Below are 16,117 nucleotides of genomic sequence, written 5' to 3' on the forward strand. Positions count from 1 at the left end.
TCTAGAGGAACTCATGGCATTTCCCCACTTCCTTTTCTACCTGTCAACTTCTAAGAAAGAGCAAAGAATGACCCTATTCTTTTTTTTAATCAAATGTATTTTATCTCTTTGCTGTTCTGGGTTTTACTCTGATGGGTGGGTGGGTAAAACTTTAAGGATATCTTTTATCATTTCTGAGAAATGTGAGAAGAGGCAGACCAGATGCCTTCAAGGCGGTGCTAATGCAAGGGTGACTAATGAATGAGCATGAAAAACGGACACTTGTCAGCCAGGAATTAGATGTAAACCAGAAACAAACAGAACAATGCAGCATTACTGTCAGGGAAAGATGGATTTCTGCCCTTGGTAGACCTTAAAGACTCTGTGCTCCTTCTAGTAACTCCAACGTCAACTTTCCTTCTATAACAAACAATTCAAAAAATGAGCAAGCTTTAAGAGCACAAAAAGAAAAACCACATTATTTTCTATCCAACTTTCATATTAACTGTGCCCATTGAGAGAAGTACGTTTGGTGTGTGCTTTCAGAGAAATAAGGTGTTAAGGATGTGAAAAGGCCGTCACAAAATGTAAGATAAAACACTCTTTCGCAACACAGCTTCCATGTGGGCTATGCTTATAATGAAGAACGACTCACTCAACGCATTTGGTATTGATAGAACTGTAAAAAATACAAGCAAGCAAACTTTATCAAGAATTCACTGAGCAGATGGGTTCCCAGGTGTACATCGATCACACTGTTCTCCTCCTCTTATATTTTTACTTGATAGCTCAATATTTCTTGTTTTTCTTTGTAAGCTTAACCTGAAAACTAACTTATAAACTTAATTCTATTCATTATTTTATTTGGTGATTGAAGATGGAATCCAAAGTTCTTGCTTTTCAAATAAATCTAAATGTAAAGTTCAAATGACCCAACCTCAACAGGTGCCTTTTTAGATGACAGATATACTAAAGGTACTAAAGATAGACATTACAAACATCAGGTGTACATTGCAATTCACATGTAGAATTGAATTTACAACACACTGAAACACTAAACCAGATAATCATTTGTATAAAGGTGGTATTTTGTTGTTGTTGCTCTTCTGATACACTAATCTGACTCACACAGCTGTCTGGTCACTACCAAAATATACACAAAGTTTTGATAAGTTCCTGACTGCATCTGTGTTTCACCATCAGGCACTAAGCAGACTCTACTGAAAGATGATCATTTCTCAGGCATGACAGTGTAGGTAGGATATTCTCAAGGCTCCTACTGAGGGATGAAATTAATACAAATTCAGTAAAAGGGTTTCCTATTGTTTTTTAAGCAACGCTAACAGTGAAGTCAAGGCCATCTAAATTTATAAAGTCTTAGCTCTTTATTACAAAGCAATGTGATTTGTACTGTTGCAACTGCATCCTTAAGTTTGGGAGTCGTTCATGCCTGTTAACTTGGGAAGTGGTACAGAAACATGCCTGTCAGGAGCAAAAGCAGAGTGGTAGTATCAAATATGTTAATGCTCAGTTAACTTCTCTGCTGCCCTTTCTGTGATCTGCCGTTCTCTCCTCAGTAATCTCAGCTCAAGACCACGTGCCTCAGTTATCCCTTTATTAACTACAAGCAGCAGATATTGATTAGTAGCAACTTAAATGGTACACAAGGAAGGCATTAAGGTCCTATCTCTGCTAACTCTCATACACACTTATCAAAGTGCACAAAACACATTTTTGGGTTATTTTCTAATACTGTGTATCCTGGACGTACCTTCTTATTAAAATTTTCAAGTGATGTCCTTCCCAGCTCTCTCTCCTTATCTTAACATCCACCCAACTTTGTACCTATTGCAATGTGCTCTAAGGCTTTGGTGGCTACAGGAACTTGTCCTCACAAAGTTGCTTGGATTAGCTGTGTGAAGAGAGGGAAGAAAGGCACTGCAGCAATGTAATGTGGAGCATGGGCCCCAGTACTAAAAGGTGAGATAACTGAGTGTCAGTAAAAAATCTGTGATGTTTTTTTCATATCTGTTTCTTTGTATGACTGCATACCCCTTGTAAGTGGAGATAAAGCGTCAGGTGAACTAGTCTGCTTTTCTGTACTGCATTTATCTTATCAGTATACAGTATCTGACATGCATATATTAGCTCCATTTCTTTGAAAAAATGTCTTGGGGAAAAAAGGCTTTTAGATAAGTACATAGGAAACTAGTATCAAATTATACAAAAGATTAACAAGTGCAGGTCCTTACTACATCAGGGCTTTTTAAAATGATTTTTTTTTAATTCTGATTTTAAGATAATGAATAAAGGAAAAGAAGAGACTATCCACATCCATTACACCAAAAAAAGATTGGGTAACAGAAATTACAGAGAAAGTTGCTACTTTCTTATAGGTTTTCAAAAAATCCAAAACCTGGCAGCAGATTTAGGGCTTATATTCTTACTATATTTTCTCAAGGACAGCATGGGTTAACATCATGAAGTCAGTGAGGCTACAGCAACACCAAACTGGAGCAAATGAAAAGTGAGGTTGCTCTATGCACATGGGCTCAAAGCAATTTGTCTTAGCCACCCCTTTATTATCTGATCTAAAAATTAGGCCAAATCCTGCAGCTATTGTTTAGTCTTTATCAGATGTATTTTCAGTGGGTTTAACTCTACCCTCGGTTACACAGGCTCAGACTTCATTTATCGTTTTAACAGGAATTATGCCCTGTTAGCTTTTATCTGTTCCATGACATCAGTCTTGTTACATAAAATTCACATTAAAACTTTATATTGGGCTTGGGTTTTTTTCAGCCAAAAGTAAAGCTACCCAACCCTGCTCCTTCCTCCCTCCCTCCACAAAAGTAACATTTTTTTAATTGAGCAGAAAAACTGTATCAAAACATATTAGTGACTCCTAGTGCTCCTGATAGGATGTGCCTAGAATAAATAAGAAATGTGTGAATAAATAGGGAATGCGTTTTAGCACTTTCATAGGCCAATATCTCAGAAAATTTATTATATCTTTCCAGTTCCAGCAAGATATACATTAGGTGTCCCTACTTTGTTGGTTACTGAGATATCTAGAATGGCAAAATGAAAATTAATCCCAACAAATCTGCTAGTTTAAGAGGATGAAAAGCTCAGCTCTGTTCTCATCAGGAGACCAGCGCCTCAGGAAGATGAATTCCATGAAATAGGAAAAAAACTCCTTTTCAGAAACAGCCTGCACAGAAGGGAGTGATTTCCTAGCATACCCGTGGTCCAGGAGTGCAATGGCAAGACGTCATTCAATACCCTGAACACTTAGAGAAGCCAGGATGTTGGCTTTAGACTCAGACTCTTTTCCTGTTTATATTGCTAGCATGGGCAGCCTTTGAAAACCAGCAGCATCTTCACTCCATATTTATAGATTACTCCCTTCCTGAATAACCGAAGCTCTTGGCCAGAGCGATGTTGCAATTGATTTTCACAGAGAACTTTCATTGACTAGGTTGTTATGTACTTTCTGACACATGCCTGACCCTGCATTAAACAAATACAAGCCGCTTTTCCAGGATGCACATTTTTCACACTTTCAAATTACTTTTCAGTTAATTCTATTACACGCTCAGTGAACAGAGATGTTGCATGCCATTTTTTTTTGTTTGTTTTAATGGACTGCAGCTCCGGCCCTTGAGAAGACACAATAATTCCAGAATAAGACCGGTGGGCATACGGGAGAAAAGAGAGAAAGAGGAGAAGGAGAAAAGAAGGAGGAGAAGGAGAAAGAGGATGATGAGGAGGAGAGAAACTTTTCTTAATGTGCTAGGTATGGCTATGTTACAGTTGTACCTGTCGAGATGAAATCACCAGGTTCAGGTATTAAGATAAATAATAATACAACTTAAGCAGAGCACTTTACATGCTCCATTTACCCCTCACCTTTCCCAAAGGTGTCAGTGCTCACTTTTTGTACCAATTAAAAGTGAAGACTGCATTAGTCTTCAGACTCAGTATATCTGAGTCCACAGTTTAAAATAGTGATCTTGTAGATCAAATCGCATCACAAAGTAAGGCATATTCCCCACATCATATGTCTGAGTTCCCGAAAAAATAGTCCTGAGTTACCTGGGAAATTTATAGAAAACTGTGAAATTGGAAATGGACAATTTGGCAGAGAATGTGCTTTTGCTGCTGTTTGAAAATCTGCAGTTTGAAGGCCTAACACTTCAACCCTTAATCCCGAGGGGTCCAACTGATTTGCCTGTGTCACAGCTGCCCAAGAACCCCAACTTCAGGAACAAGAGGTTAAAAAAAACTTCAGTAAAACACATTTGAGTTACAAGCACATAAAACTCCCTGGAATTTATTTAATTATACTGTTCTAAAAAAACCCACCAAGACTCCAGAAAAATCACTGAACTGATTGTTCCTCTATCTCCTAAATATGGTAAGAAAAAGAAGCAAACTCTATATTATGAGCACCTTCAATAGAAATTTGGACACCTGGGAAGAAACGTCAATTGATATAAAATAACTTGCATACACATACAATGATTATGTGTTATATAGAAATTAAGCGCATAGGTATGGCAGTACACAAAAGTTACTTAACCATCAAGTGAAATACACTCAGACTTCTAAACTGTGTTAATTTAATGGTCATCTGTCAAGGGCTAACTGGCAGGACATGAAAATCTACTTAATGAGTTAACTTAGGAGTCATAATCTAAAAAACCTGTTCAAACATTGCTAAGCCTCTCTGAAGTGCTGACTGCTTAGAAGGAAAAAAATTGAAATCGCTCTCTTTTGTTTCAGTACAGAAAAAGAAAATCCTCAAAGTCTTGAAAAGTTTCCTGCCATGGGAAAGCACTATGCACATATGTAATGGTGTTTCTAATTTTGCAGGAAGACTGTCTGTACAATAGTTTTAACTCCCCTTAACCCTGGGGAAATTCTTCTCTGAGGTTAGTCCTGTAGTCAAAAGTACAGGTCCTCTATATCCAGTCAGTTACTTGGAATAAAAGCATTCAAAAATGGGTATTTAAATTGAACCTCCGAGATTTGTATCTGGATGTTTACACAGAAGGTAACTCCTCTTCGAGGATTTAACCACGTAATACTTTCTCAAGAACAAAAGGAGAATCAAGCTTTAAACGGAGATTTTTAAATGACAGACAGTCTTTCCTCTAATGTGTCTGTGAAAAGCTTTATTTGGCTGGAAGAATTCTCTTCTCTCACTATAAATTGTTAGGCACAGTGCTGGAAATATAAGTATGCTGCAAACCCAGCTTCTAATGACCTTTTCTCACAAAATGTGTTTTTGCTGAGGTGAAAACAGCAGAAGAGATACAACTCCAGATGATATATTTTGTTCCCATTATACAAAACAGGATTCCATCATGTGAAAGAGAAATGGGAGTCCCCAGTGTAACTACTCTATTACAAAGAAAAGCACTTCTTTGAAAATTAATGAACATTAAATATTTGTACAGTAAAATGAAGATCTGTTTTCAGGGAACTGGTTGCCCTGTGTTCTTGGGGTCTAAGCTAGGAATGGTTCAAAATAAATACTGAAGTTAGTAGCCATGAATAACAATGACGAAATATTAGGGTTGAGATGACCACTTTCAAACTTGTATTACCAATCTGATTACATGATATGCTAAACACGCACTTTTTTCTTTGTTAAGGAACAGCAGATTTATTATATGATTGCAGAGATATATATTTTTCAGCTTTGCAGAAATGGACCTGGGTGTCCTGGTGGACACCAAGCTGACCATGAGTCAGCAATGTGCCCTTGTGGCAAATAAGGCTAACGGTATCCTGGGCTGCATTAGAGAAAAAGTATTGCCAGCCCCTCAAGGGAGGTGATCCTTCCCCTCTGCTCAGCACTGGTGAGGTCATACCTGGAGTACTGGGTCCAGTTCTGGGCTCCTCAGGACAAAAGGGACATGGACATACTGGAGAGAGTCCAGCAAAGGGCCACAAAGACGACGAGCATCTCTCCTACAAGAAAAGGCTGAGAGCATTGGGACTCTTCAGCCTGGAGAAGAGAAGGCTCAGGGGGATCTCATCCATGTGTACAAATACCTGAAGGGAGGGTGCAAAGAGGACGGAGCCAGGCGCTTTTCAGTGGTGCCCAGTGACAGGACCAGAGGCAATGGGCACAAACTGAAACACAGGAGGTTCCCACTGAACATCAGGGAACGCTTTTTCACTGTGAGGGTGACCAAGCATTGGCACAGGTTGCCCAAAGAGGTAGGTGGGGTCTCCCTCCTTGGAGATATTAAAAAGCCATCTGGAATCAGTCCTGGGCAACTGGCTCTAGGTGGCCCTGCTGGAGCAGAGGGTTGGACCAGATGACCTCCAGGGGTCCCTTCCAGCCTCAACCATTCTGTGATTCTGTGAAAGGAATAGCTGTCACCTCATTTCATAGCTTGCTTTGGTAATATTCCTACTCATTAGCTTCAGACACTTTTCTTGAGACATATAACAGCTGTACTCAAAAAATATCGGTTTTGATGCTTTCACCCTACACAACGGAGAATGAGATTTTGCTCTTAAGAACAGGATAAACTGAAATTCTTACAAATGCTTCTGAAGGCCTTAATTTTAGTATGCATCAATAACTGCAGAAAATACAAAGCCTAGCTGGTCAGAAACAAAATCTCTCTCCCAAACAGCAGAGACTCCACTTTTCCTCACCCAAACACCATCAACTCAACATGCAGAACAAAGACACTCACATGCAATGCGGACATAGGCTTTCCGGCTCTTGGTGGTGCCTGCAGAGCTCCAGGCAACGCACTGGCACCAGTAATCTTCGGGCCCGAAGAGCTCCTCGACTTGCTGGCGGGAAATCTCAATGCTTACCTCCCGGACAATCAGACCTGTCAGGGTACAAGTAACGCTGGTCAATATTAGGTTTACAGATAGAAAGAAAAAAGTGTAGGTACAGACGTTTGCCTGAAAAGTTGTTGTGAGACCTTACAGCTCTCTACTAATATCTACTCAGCAACACGGACTGTCATAAGGATGTGAAGGAAAAAAAAACCAACCCACTTTATCTGCATAATAAGAGAAGTGGGTGAATGAAAAACTAATCACTGCGATTTTGACTTTTATCACATACTGCATGTATGTTAGACAAATAAGAGGAACAGCACCTCAGCTGATATAAATTGTACCATGTCCCTAGGACGATTTACATCAAGTGACGATCCAGCCCAGTTTTATTTTCATATGAATATCATAAAACCACAGAGTCATTCAATTTATATGACTCCCTTAGCCCTCTTGTATTTCACTTCCTTTTGCTAGACAGATACAGCACAGGGAAAAGTCCTGTTCACTCTGACACTGAACTGCCCAGGAAAATGGATTTTACCATTGCAGAAAATGTCCCGGTACGCTGTAATGACAGGCACATGTGCCACAGCATGGTTATTGCAAGCTGCAGTTTGGGGACTATTACTTTCATATATACTGCAGATACGGTGATATTTTTTAGGTGATTTTATAATACAGTGCAATACACTTCAGTGCCTGATGGTCTCCCTGGCCCTGCCCTCCATAACGCATCTCAGCGCAACCCCCCCAAACCCTCCGTTGCACCAACGATGACAGCGACCCACTCGCTATCCTTCCAAGCAGACCAATATTTGCCCACATTTCCCACACGGTGCTCTCTGTTGGGAAGCCATTTTGCTTCTTCTAAGTGCAAGGAAATATTGCAGTGTCTCAGATACCACTGCAAGGATCGTTGGTAATGTGTTGATCCTCTAACAACCACCACTGTGTTTCACACTGACACAACCCCTTTCTCTGCCTCAAAATGCACTGACTGGTCAAAAAGCTCTTAATTCCAGCCGAGATACTGGGTGGGGGTGGGAGAGAGTGCTTATACCTCTTGTCAGCATATTTGGTCTTTGTTGCTGATGCCAAAGTATCAATAAACTTCTAATGTGTGTCTGCCTGTAGAAAACACCATTGTCATTTCAAAAATGCACTCTTGCAAACAGCCTTGAATATATAAATTCACATACAAATATTTTGTGTAGTGGGACTGATTTTCTTTTTCCTTCCAGAATTGCCAGGAAACTCAATGTTGTGGTTTAACCCCAGCCAGCAACTAAGCACCACACAGCTGCCTGCTCACTCCTCCCCGCTCCCAGCAGGATGGGGAGGAGAATGGAAAAAAAAAACGTAAAACTCATGGGCTGAGATAAGAACAGTTTAATAATAACTAAAGTAAAATAAAATATAATACTAACAATAATAGTAATTAAAAATGTAATAATAATAATTGTAATGAAAAGGAGTATAACAAAAAAAGGGGGAAAAAGAAAAAGAAATAAAACCCAAGGAAAAAAAAACAGTGATGCACAATGCAATTGCTCACCACCTGCTAACGGATGCCCAGCCAGTTCCCGAGCAGCAATTCCCCCCTCCCGGCAACTCCCCCCATTTATATACTGGGCATGACATTCTATGGTATGGGATATCCCTTTGGCTAGTTCGGGTCAGTTGTCCTGGCCATGCTCCCTCCCAGCTTCTTGCACACCTGCTTGCTGGCAGAGCATGGGAAACTGAAAAATCCCTAACTTAGGATAAGCGCTACTTAGCAACAACTGAAACATCAGCGTGTTATCAACATTATTCTCACATTAAATCCAAAACACACTGTACCAGCTACTAAGAAGAAAATTACTCTATCCTAGCCAAAACCAGGACATTCAACTGAAAGATCCTTGGATCACAGCGTGCACAGTTTGTCCCCATCACCAAACACCAAAGGGCAGGTCCTTCTGCTGAGCACAGACTTGAGCCCGTGGAGGCCAGCTACCCTCAGCCTCCTGCCACACGGCTCACAAGGTGATATTCATAACATGAATGTTCCCAATTGTACAGCATGGCGCGTTCCTCAAGTGCTGGAAACCAGGCCAGCCCTTTGATTTGCCTCCAGCCTCACAGAGGCTCCATTCAGGGAGCCAACGATTAATTACTGTTTGTACACAGTTGTGCACTGTCATTGAGGCTGCATGCTGTTTGCATCCAAAACTTGGTTAACAACTTAACAGCAGAAAGGAATTCATGCATGTAATACCATAGACTTCTCTGGTGGGAATGCCTTCTAATGAGATGCATTTTCCTGCTAGAGACTATCACAGCCTAGCTCCCTTTTTATTTCATTATCCTTGACATCTTTAGCCATTGAATAATCAGCTACTTTGGGGGACGCACTTAATAGCTTTTCTCCTTGAAATGAAATACTCAAAATATGGCAACTGCACTCCAAAGAATGGAAATCAAAGCGGTGCATGGGCATTTGATATGCAGTGAACACTGTGTTATAAACTAGTTCTGCTTTGATGAGCTAATTTGGCTCCAAAAGGGGTCTGAGGGATAGCTTTTGTCCTGTTGAGAAGAGCATGAAGAGGGTGGGGAGGAAGCATGTACACCACATGCATAAAAATGGTTATATTTTCCCAGTGCAACTGCTGCTAGCCTAAAGATTACTTCAGTTCATTTCCAGTTTTTACAGCACTAGCCCAGGGAGCCTTTGAAGGTTACAATATTATGTTTTTATAATAAGGCTGATTATGACAGAGCTTGATGGAGCAGTGAACTTTGTTACCCACGGGCTAAAGCAAGCAGGCTCATAATGACAGTACTGGTTAATAACGATTATGAAATAGTCTTAACATTCAGGACAGAAATGCCATTTTCTGATAGTCTCTTGAAGACACAAAACCATACAACAAATAGCTCCCACTGAATGCACCAGCAGAACTTTTTATCTCTGACTTCCTGAGATGCTTTCTAATTCAAAATAGCAAGCTACTCCAGGTTATGTCTTTTGGGACAGCCGTGAAGTACTGATAGGTTTCAGGTTATTCAAAATAATTTGGCCTTTGATCTTTGAGTAATATCAACAGTTGTGCCATGACCAAAGAGATGCACACCTTCTTTACATACCAAATAGATGCCGCCTCTTTGTGCTTACAAGCAAAAAATATCATTGTGTCTTTGTCTCTAAGGTAAACTATTTTTCCTAGAGTTCAAAATGTATCAAACCAGTTGGTGATGCCATGAGATCATCTGGGATGTAAGGATCCATGGCCAGAACTCGAAGCTGATTCAACCACTCCGTCCCAGCATTGCCCATTGGCACCTCATTGCACAAACAGTCACATCGATTTAGCAGAAACATCTCACCAGCTGAAATGCACCCAGCCTCAGACTCTGGGGCAAGCACAAAGGGATGCATTTCCCTTCTTGTACCAACTTGCAATCCTATTCCTTCTGCTAACACACTTCAATGTAACCCCTAACAGAAAATCCCTTTCTAGGCTAGATTACAAAAAACGCAATTTGCTGAGATACTCAGATAGCAACTGACTTGTTACCAGCTGACATACTGCTGTACATCAGATTTCACAGAGGAGCTGGTACAGTCTGTCTGCTTTCATTCAGGAGTGTATCGCTTATCCACCTCACGTGGGCACCAAGTGCAGGACAACCCTGGTATGATGACTTCAAACAGAGATCTTCATCTTATCCCTGTCGAAGCTGCTTCTGCTTCTACATCAAAGAACAGTAGCTGGAGTCATAAAAAAAAAAAAAAAAGAAAAAAAAGAAAAAAGCCAAACAACCCACGTCTCAATATTTCCAGACAACGTGACATGCTGTGCCTGTAGTTCAGGCAACTCTTTAGCAAATTGTTTGATTATAGGTGAGTGCACAACCTCTGAGTGCAAAATTAGAAGTCACTTGATAAAATTAGTCCCTATCTTTTGCCTAAATATATTTAGGACAAGACAGATTAAGAAATTAGCAGTAATTTATGCAACATATAACCTACCTGGTATTGGCCAATTCTACTTTGTCACAGTGCTAAGTAACAAAATGTCACTCTCACAGAGAATATCTCCTCTACCTTACCTTCTTTATTAGAAATGTATTGAATTTTTCAGTCTAGTTCCTCATATGGTTAAGCTATAGAGCAGGTGAAGATATGCAGCATAAATGTTTTCTTACAACACTTCAGTAAGCTGCACATTTCCAGAATTAATATAATCACATAGATGGTGGCACAATCCAGAAGAAGTCAGGATCTTCCTATTTTAAAGCAATGCAATAACAAACACAGCTGAAAGGAGATAACAGAAATATGGGCAGCTAGAATGCTTGACAAGTCCCTTCTAATGCATATAAATCCACAAAGAGCATTTATATAGTATTTCTAACTCGTACTCTCCCTGTGATGAATAGCTAGAATATGACAGGGAAAAGCATTTGCTTGCACTGTCCAAACTTGATTTGCATTCAACAAAGTGAGAACTGTTTCTGTAGCCTCTTGCAGCCCATCTGGATCTTGGGTATGAAGACAAATAGAAGATATTGGGTCTAATTATCACCGCCATATTTCTGGCAACAAGAAGATTGTGAAGAGAGGAGCTTTAAAATGAAAATGCAGAAAATCAAAGTAATTTAAAGCAATTCTCCAAAATAAACGGTAATTGTATCTTAAGATTTTTCACTGAAAAAGACCACAGATCCTTAAAAATGCATCCCCAGGTTGCTGGGCTCTTTCTTCACAAGTGTTTCTTTTCTGACCTCGATGAATAACTGCAGGATTCCCAAGAGAGAAGCAATGTAAGAAGTTTTACAACTTGAGTACGAGGAAGTAAAAACATCTCACGAAAAAACAAAAGCAAAAATATTTGCTGTCCTTTCTGGGTCCTGAGTATACAGATCTAGATCTGCTGGGTTATAAAAGATGTCACAGAGGTTGCTCAAGGCTGGGGCTATTTATACACACAGATCAGTCAGATTTAATACACTTACCTAAACCTGGCACCAGAAAAAGACTTTACATTGGTGGAATTTCCCTAAAGAGAGGTCCAAAACCCTGTAGCCGTTAGGAGACTAAATAAACCGGTCTAAGATATCCTTTTGCCTCTAATAGTTTTCTGTCCAGTTGAGGACGGAGGATAGCTTACAAGGCAGCTCAGGGCATTTGGCATAATCCATCTGCAATTATGTCCCAGTCCCATGAATTAAACAGGTTCTCCAAAAATGACAATTTTTGCATATTTAATAGCACAGCATCTACAATTATTCATTTCAATAAAATAAATATATCTCTGGGACTAATACAACTTGGGCTCTGAAAAGGAGTAGGAAGGGACCAGAACTTTACTTATTTCTGTATTTGTACGTTAATGAGGGATTAATGGGCAGAGAGACACAGAGGGCGGAGGGAGCCTTGCTCAGTCTGCCTACTGCTAATGTGTGCAGCCAAATGAGCATAGGGGAGAGGCACTGGCTGACGGTATATATAAAAATAAAATTACTACCCCTCCTGGAGCAAAAGGAAGCATGAAGAGGGAATTATGCCTTATGTACATGGTCTTTTATTATAAGCTGTATCCTAGAAACACAATGAAGCAAAGACACACTTCATTCACATGGTCCCCAAGCGCTTAACTTAGCCGGCTATACAAACTGTGAGGTAGATTATCTGGTCTTCAGAGGCAGAAATGTTATCTTTTTTAATGTATGCAAATGTAATATAATTGTATGATATTATGGTAGATTATTAGTAACTGCAATAATAACTCACGGGTTCCATATTGCACCCACCCAAGTAATTGGCAAATTTCCCAATGATTTTAATAGGCGCAGATTTGCCAATCAGACTCATTTCTTTCCAGAGGGAAACAAAAATGGCTCATAAGGTTCTGCAAGCGTATACGACTGCGCAAGACAAGAAATGATCACCGCAAACATCCGAAAACAGAAGATTATTATCAATTAATCAAATGTAATTATCCAGCCTGGAGTCAGTCTAGGTCACAGAGTTAGTATCTACACCTCACTGGGCATCGTTCTGCCAAGAAATTATTTTGATCTATTTTGGCTGCCATAAATGTTCGGCATTTGATATTAATACCCTGCATGTGTGAAAATATTCCTCAGGACTTTGATAGAGCAATTTTTGTGGAAGTATTATATTGGCATGTGTTTGACCCTCTGGCACAACACTAAACAGGAGCTATTTAGTTGCAAGACTAAACTGTGCTTACAAACTCTAAGGAACTGCATGGATAACTTGTTTATTTTCTCTGTAAGTAGAACTTCAATCTCTATAAGTAGAAGTTCAAACAATTTCTGTGCTTTTGTGCTTTCATTTGCCCAAAAGGTATTTCATTAATTAGTAATCACATACGCCATAGAACACATTTCTCAAGGAGATGGAACTTTATGACCTACTGGTCTGGAAAAAGACATTACTGTAATACATGCATATAGATTGCAGGTGTATCGCAGCCACTGTAAATAAGTATGGAAATATAGCCCATTTTCATGCAGGTAACTTGCAACCCTTTACAAGTTCAATTTCTTGAAATCAGTACTCACAGCACCCTCCCAAACCTGATGTTCAGTGCTGTTGGCTCCCTCCCTGCTTAGACAAGCACAGATTCCCCCGACTGCGTGCACCCCCAAATCTCCCTTCCTGCTGTGCAGTGGGGACACAGAGGGCAAGGACAGTGTTTCTTGACGATGTAGAAGAGGCTTTGGGGAGTCAGCAGCAAAACAGCTCCGGGGTAGGGGGACTCCTCTGCATGTCCATGCAACACATGCTGCTACAGAATCAAATTATACGGCATGTAACTTAGAAAACCACAGTGTGTCCTCATTCAGATCCTCAACCTAGACATAGAGAAAAATGCGGTGGCTTGCTCAGTCTTAAAATAAATCAGTGCCAGTCTGAAACAGTCCACAGGTTTCTGACTCACAGTTCCTTTTTCTAGCTATTAGGAGCAGGAGAGGGATGTGAAGGAATACTTTACGAATGTTGCTCAGTCAGGACGGATTTGAATCACATAAATATACATACTTTTTAATGCAAGATGAGGGTGGAAGGAGAATCCTGATACCAAAAAAGAAAACTGGAGTTTTGCAATAATTTCAGGAGGGGTTGGATTATCTCCACAGTCTTTGGCAAAAAGGATGAAAGCATTTTCAGTTCTCGTAGTCCCCATCTGTCTTACATTTCATACAAAGCTTCATCCAAAAATCTTGAAAACAGTATCATATTTTTTGCTTCATGAAAGTGGCCAAGACCATACACCAAAGTGGTATGACTGTAAACAGACTTAATAAAAGGTAAACAGATTGCTTTCTTATTATGCAGTCCTTTGTCATTAGATTGTTCTCTGATGGTAAAACTTCAGTGACCAAAGCCAAGAATGATGATCTTTTTACTTACCGATAGTCCAGAATGACTTGTCCGATTTATTTAATCGCTCATCACAGGTGCTATAAACAACCTGTCTCTGTAGCAGGAGGCTGATCACTTTACTTGGTGAAATAACCTTTTTACAAAGGTAAAAATAAAATCAGTGCTATGTCAGAATTGAAATTTATTTACCCTCTTGCAGAGATGGATCCCTCGCAGTCAGAGAGTTATTCCCTCAAATACTTCAGAGTACTTAAGCTATGGAATTTGGTATTTAAAAAATGAATAAATAGGCTATGCACAAGAAAAATGGCTTCAAATATTAAAGTTCTTGCTGAGAAAAATGTACTCTGTGCATCCTAATGGGACAGAGATGATTGCATAATGGCACACTTTGCTTATAGCCTATTTTCTATATAGAGTATCTGTAATCTTAACAAAAGATAGACAGACGGATAGATATCTAGAGATAGTTTAAAAGAGCAAACAGCTTTAACACCCAGTAATCCTTCACGCTGTGATTGCATGCACCTGGTTTTGCCTCAATACTGCTTTTCCGTAAATTGTGGCTGGCTGGTGATATGAAATGACTGCATGCAGATCACAAACAATTTTCCACAAATATTAGCTTAAATATTTAAATTAAAGGCTTCCAGCTATTTTTGCTCTCTTCACAACTTTCTCTTTAGGAAACAGACACATTCTTAACTCAAATGAATACAGATTAAGGCAACAGCCTAATAAAGTCAAGTTTGCCTTAAAACTGATGTCAAGTTTGCACTGGTCTGCATCAGTTAGCTATGGTATTTAATTACCAGCTGATGGTAGTGAGTTAAGCTAAAATCTCAGCTCCCCTACTATTTTTTAACTGACTGACTTACACAAAAATTACAAAGGGCTGTCTTCAGAGGGATTTTACTTTGAACTGGAATTAAAGAACACGCATCCTGTTTGGGCTTTATTTTCTTTTAGTGAAAACAAGGCCTTTTTGTTCTTTACCCATTAACGTCTAAAGGACCAAGTTGTGCAAGATGCAGGGAAGATTTCAAAACTGAGTTCTTGAATGCTGGTGGAAAACAAATCGCGTGCCCTGGTCCCTGCCAGTGTGGTGGAGGTGGGCAGTACAGCCCTGTGGGCTTGTCCGCTTGGGGAAGGTAAAATAGCCCCTCTGCTCTCTCCTCCCCCGGCCAACCTTGGCAGCTGATTGCTTTACATCACCACTGAACTACTGCCGTTTAATACCTTAGCACAGCATTGGATTGCTTGTTCTCAGCCTACAAACAGTTCAGAGACAAAGGAAAAACACCTCCCCTTTTTTTTTGTAATGGAGGCTATTTTCTGGTTGATGGTATTTTTTGCTAATATGCACAAATTGCTCCAAAATGCGTTGCTCTCTTCCACATGTAACAACGTGTGCCTATTGTTGCCACTTTCCTTTTTCCTTTTTCCTGGTACAAAAGTAATAATCATGCTCTGGTGTAGCAGAACTCCAAAGAAAACCTCACTACAAGCATATATTTACATTCAACCTTGGGCATCATCATTTCTGAACTCACATAGGATGAGGTCTAGGAGCAGAAACAAATGCGAGTCGAAGCATCTTGACCCAAGGCATCCAGACAGTAAGCAACCCCGAGCAGAGGTACCCAAGGAATCCTCTGCCAGGCTGGTGCTACTTACAGGGAGCGGGAAGAAGAGAGGTCGTCCGCATAGGAAAGCATGAGTATGAGCTCTTAGCAGCTCCAGCTTTTGGGTCAAAGCCCAATCTTCCCTTCTTTTGGTTAAGGCATGTGCAGCTGAGAAAAGATGTTGGTTTTTTTTTCAAGGGCCAGGAAAAAACCATGCCAATGGTTCATGTTTTACTTAAAGCTGCAGTTGAGACTTCACAACGAAAATCTGTGCACTTTTTATTTC

General features: G+C 40.0%; 1 protein-coding gene across 1 annotated transcript in view; it reads right to left on the bottom strand.

Moving 5' to 3' along the window:
- Positions 1 to 16,117, bottom strand: part of UNC5C (unc-5 netrin receptor C) — a 258,605-nt gene that overhangs the window by 65,030 nt on the left and 177,458 nt on the right. Inside the window, exon 3 of the mRNA XM_050895802.1 lies at positions 6,702 to 6,845. Within this exon, the coding sequence (XP_050751759.1) occupies positions 6,702 to 6,845 (144 nt within the window). The remainder of the gene's footprint in view (positions 1 to 6,701; positions 6,846 to 16,117) is intronic.

Source organism: Gymnogyps californianus, chromosome 4, assembly GCF_018139145.2.
Source record: "Gymnogyps californianus isolate 813 chromosome 4, ASM1813914v2, whole genome shotgun sequence".
NCBI classification, from domain to species: domain Eukaryota; kingdom Metazoa; phylum Chordata; class Aves; order Accipitriformes; family Cathartidae; genus Gymnogyps; species Gymnogyps californianus.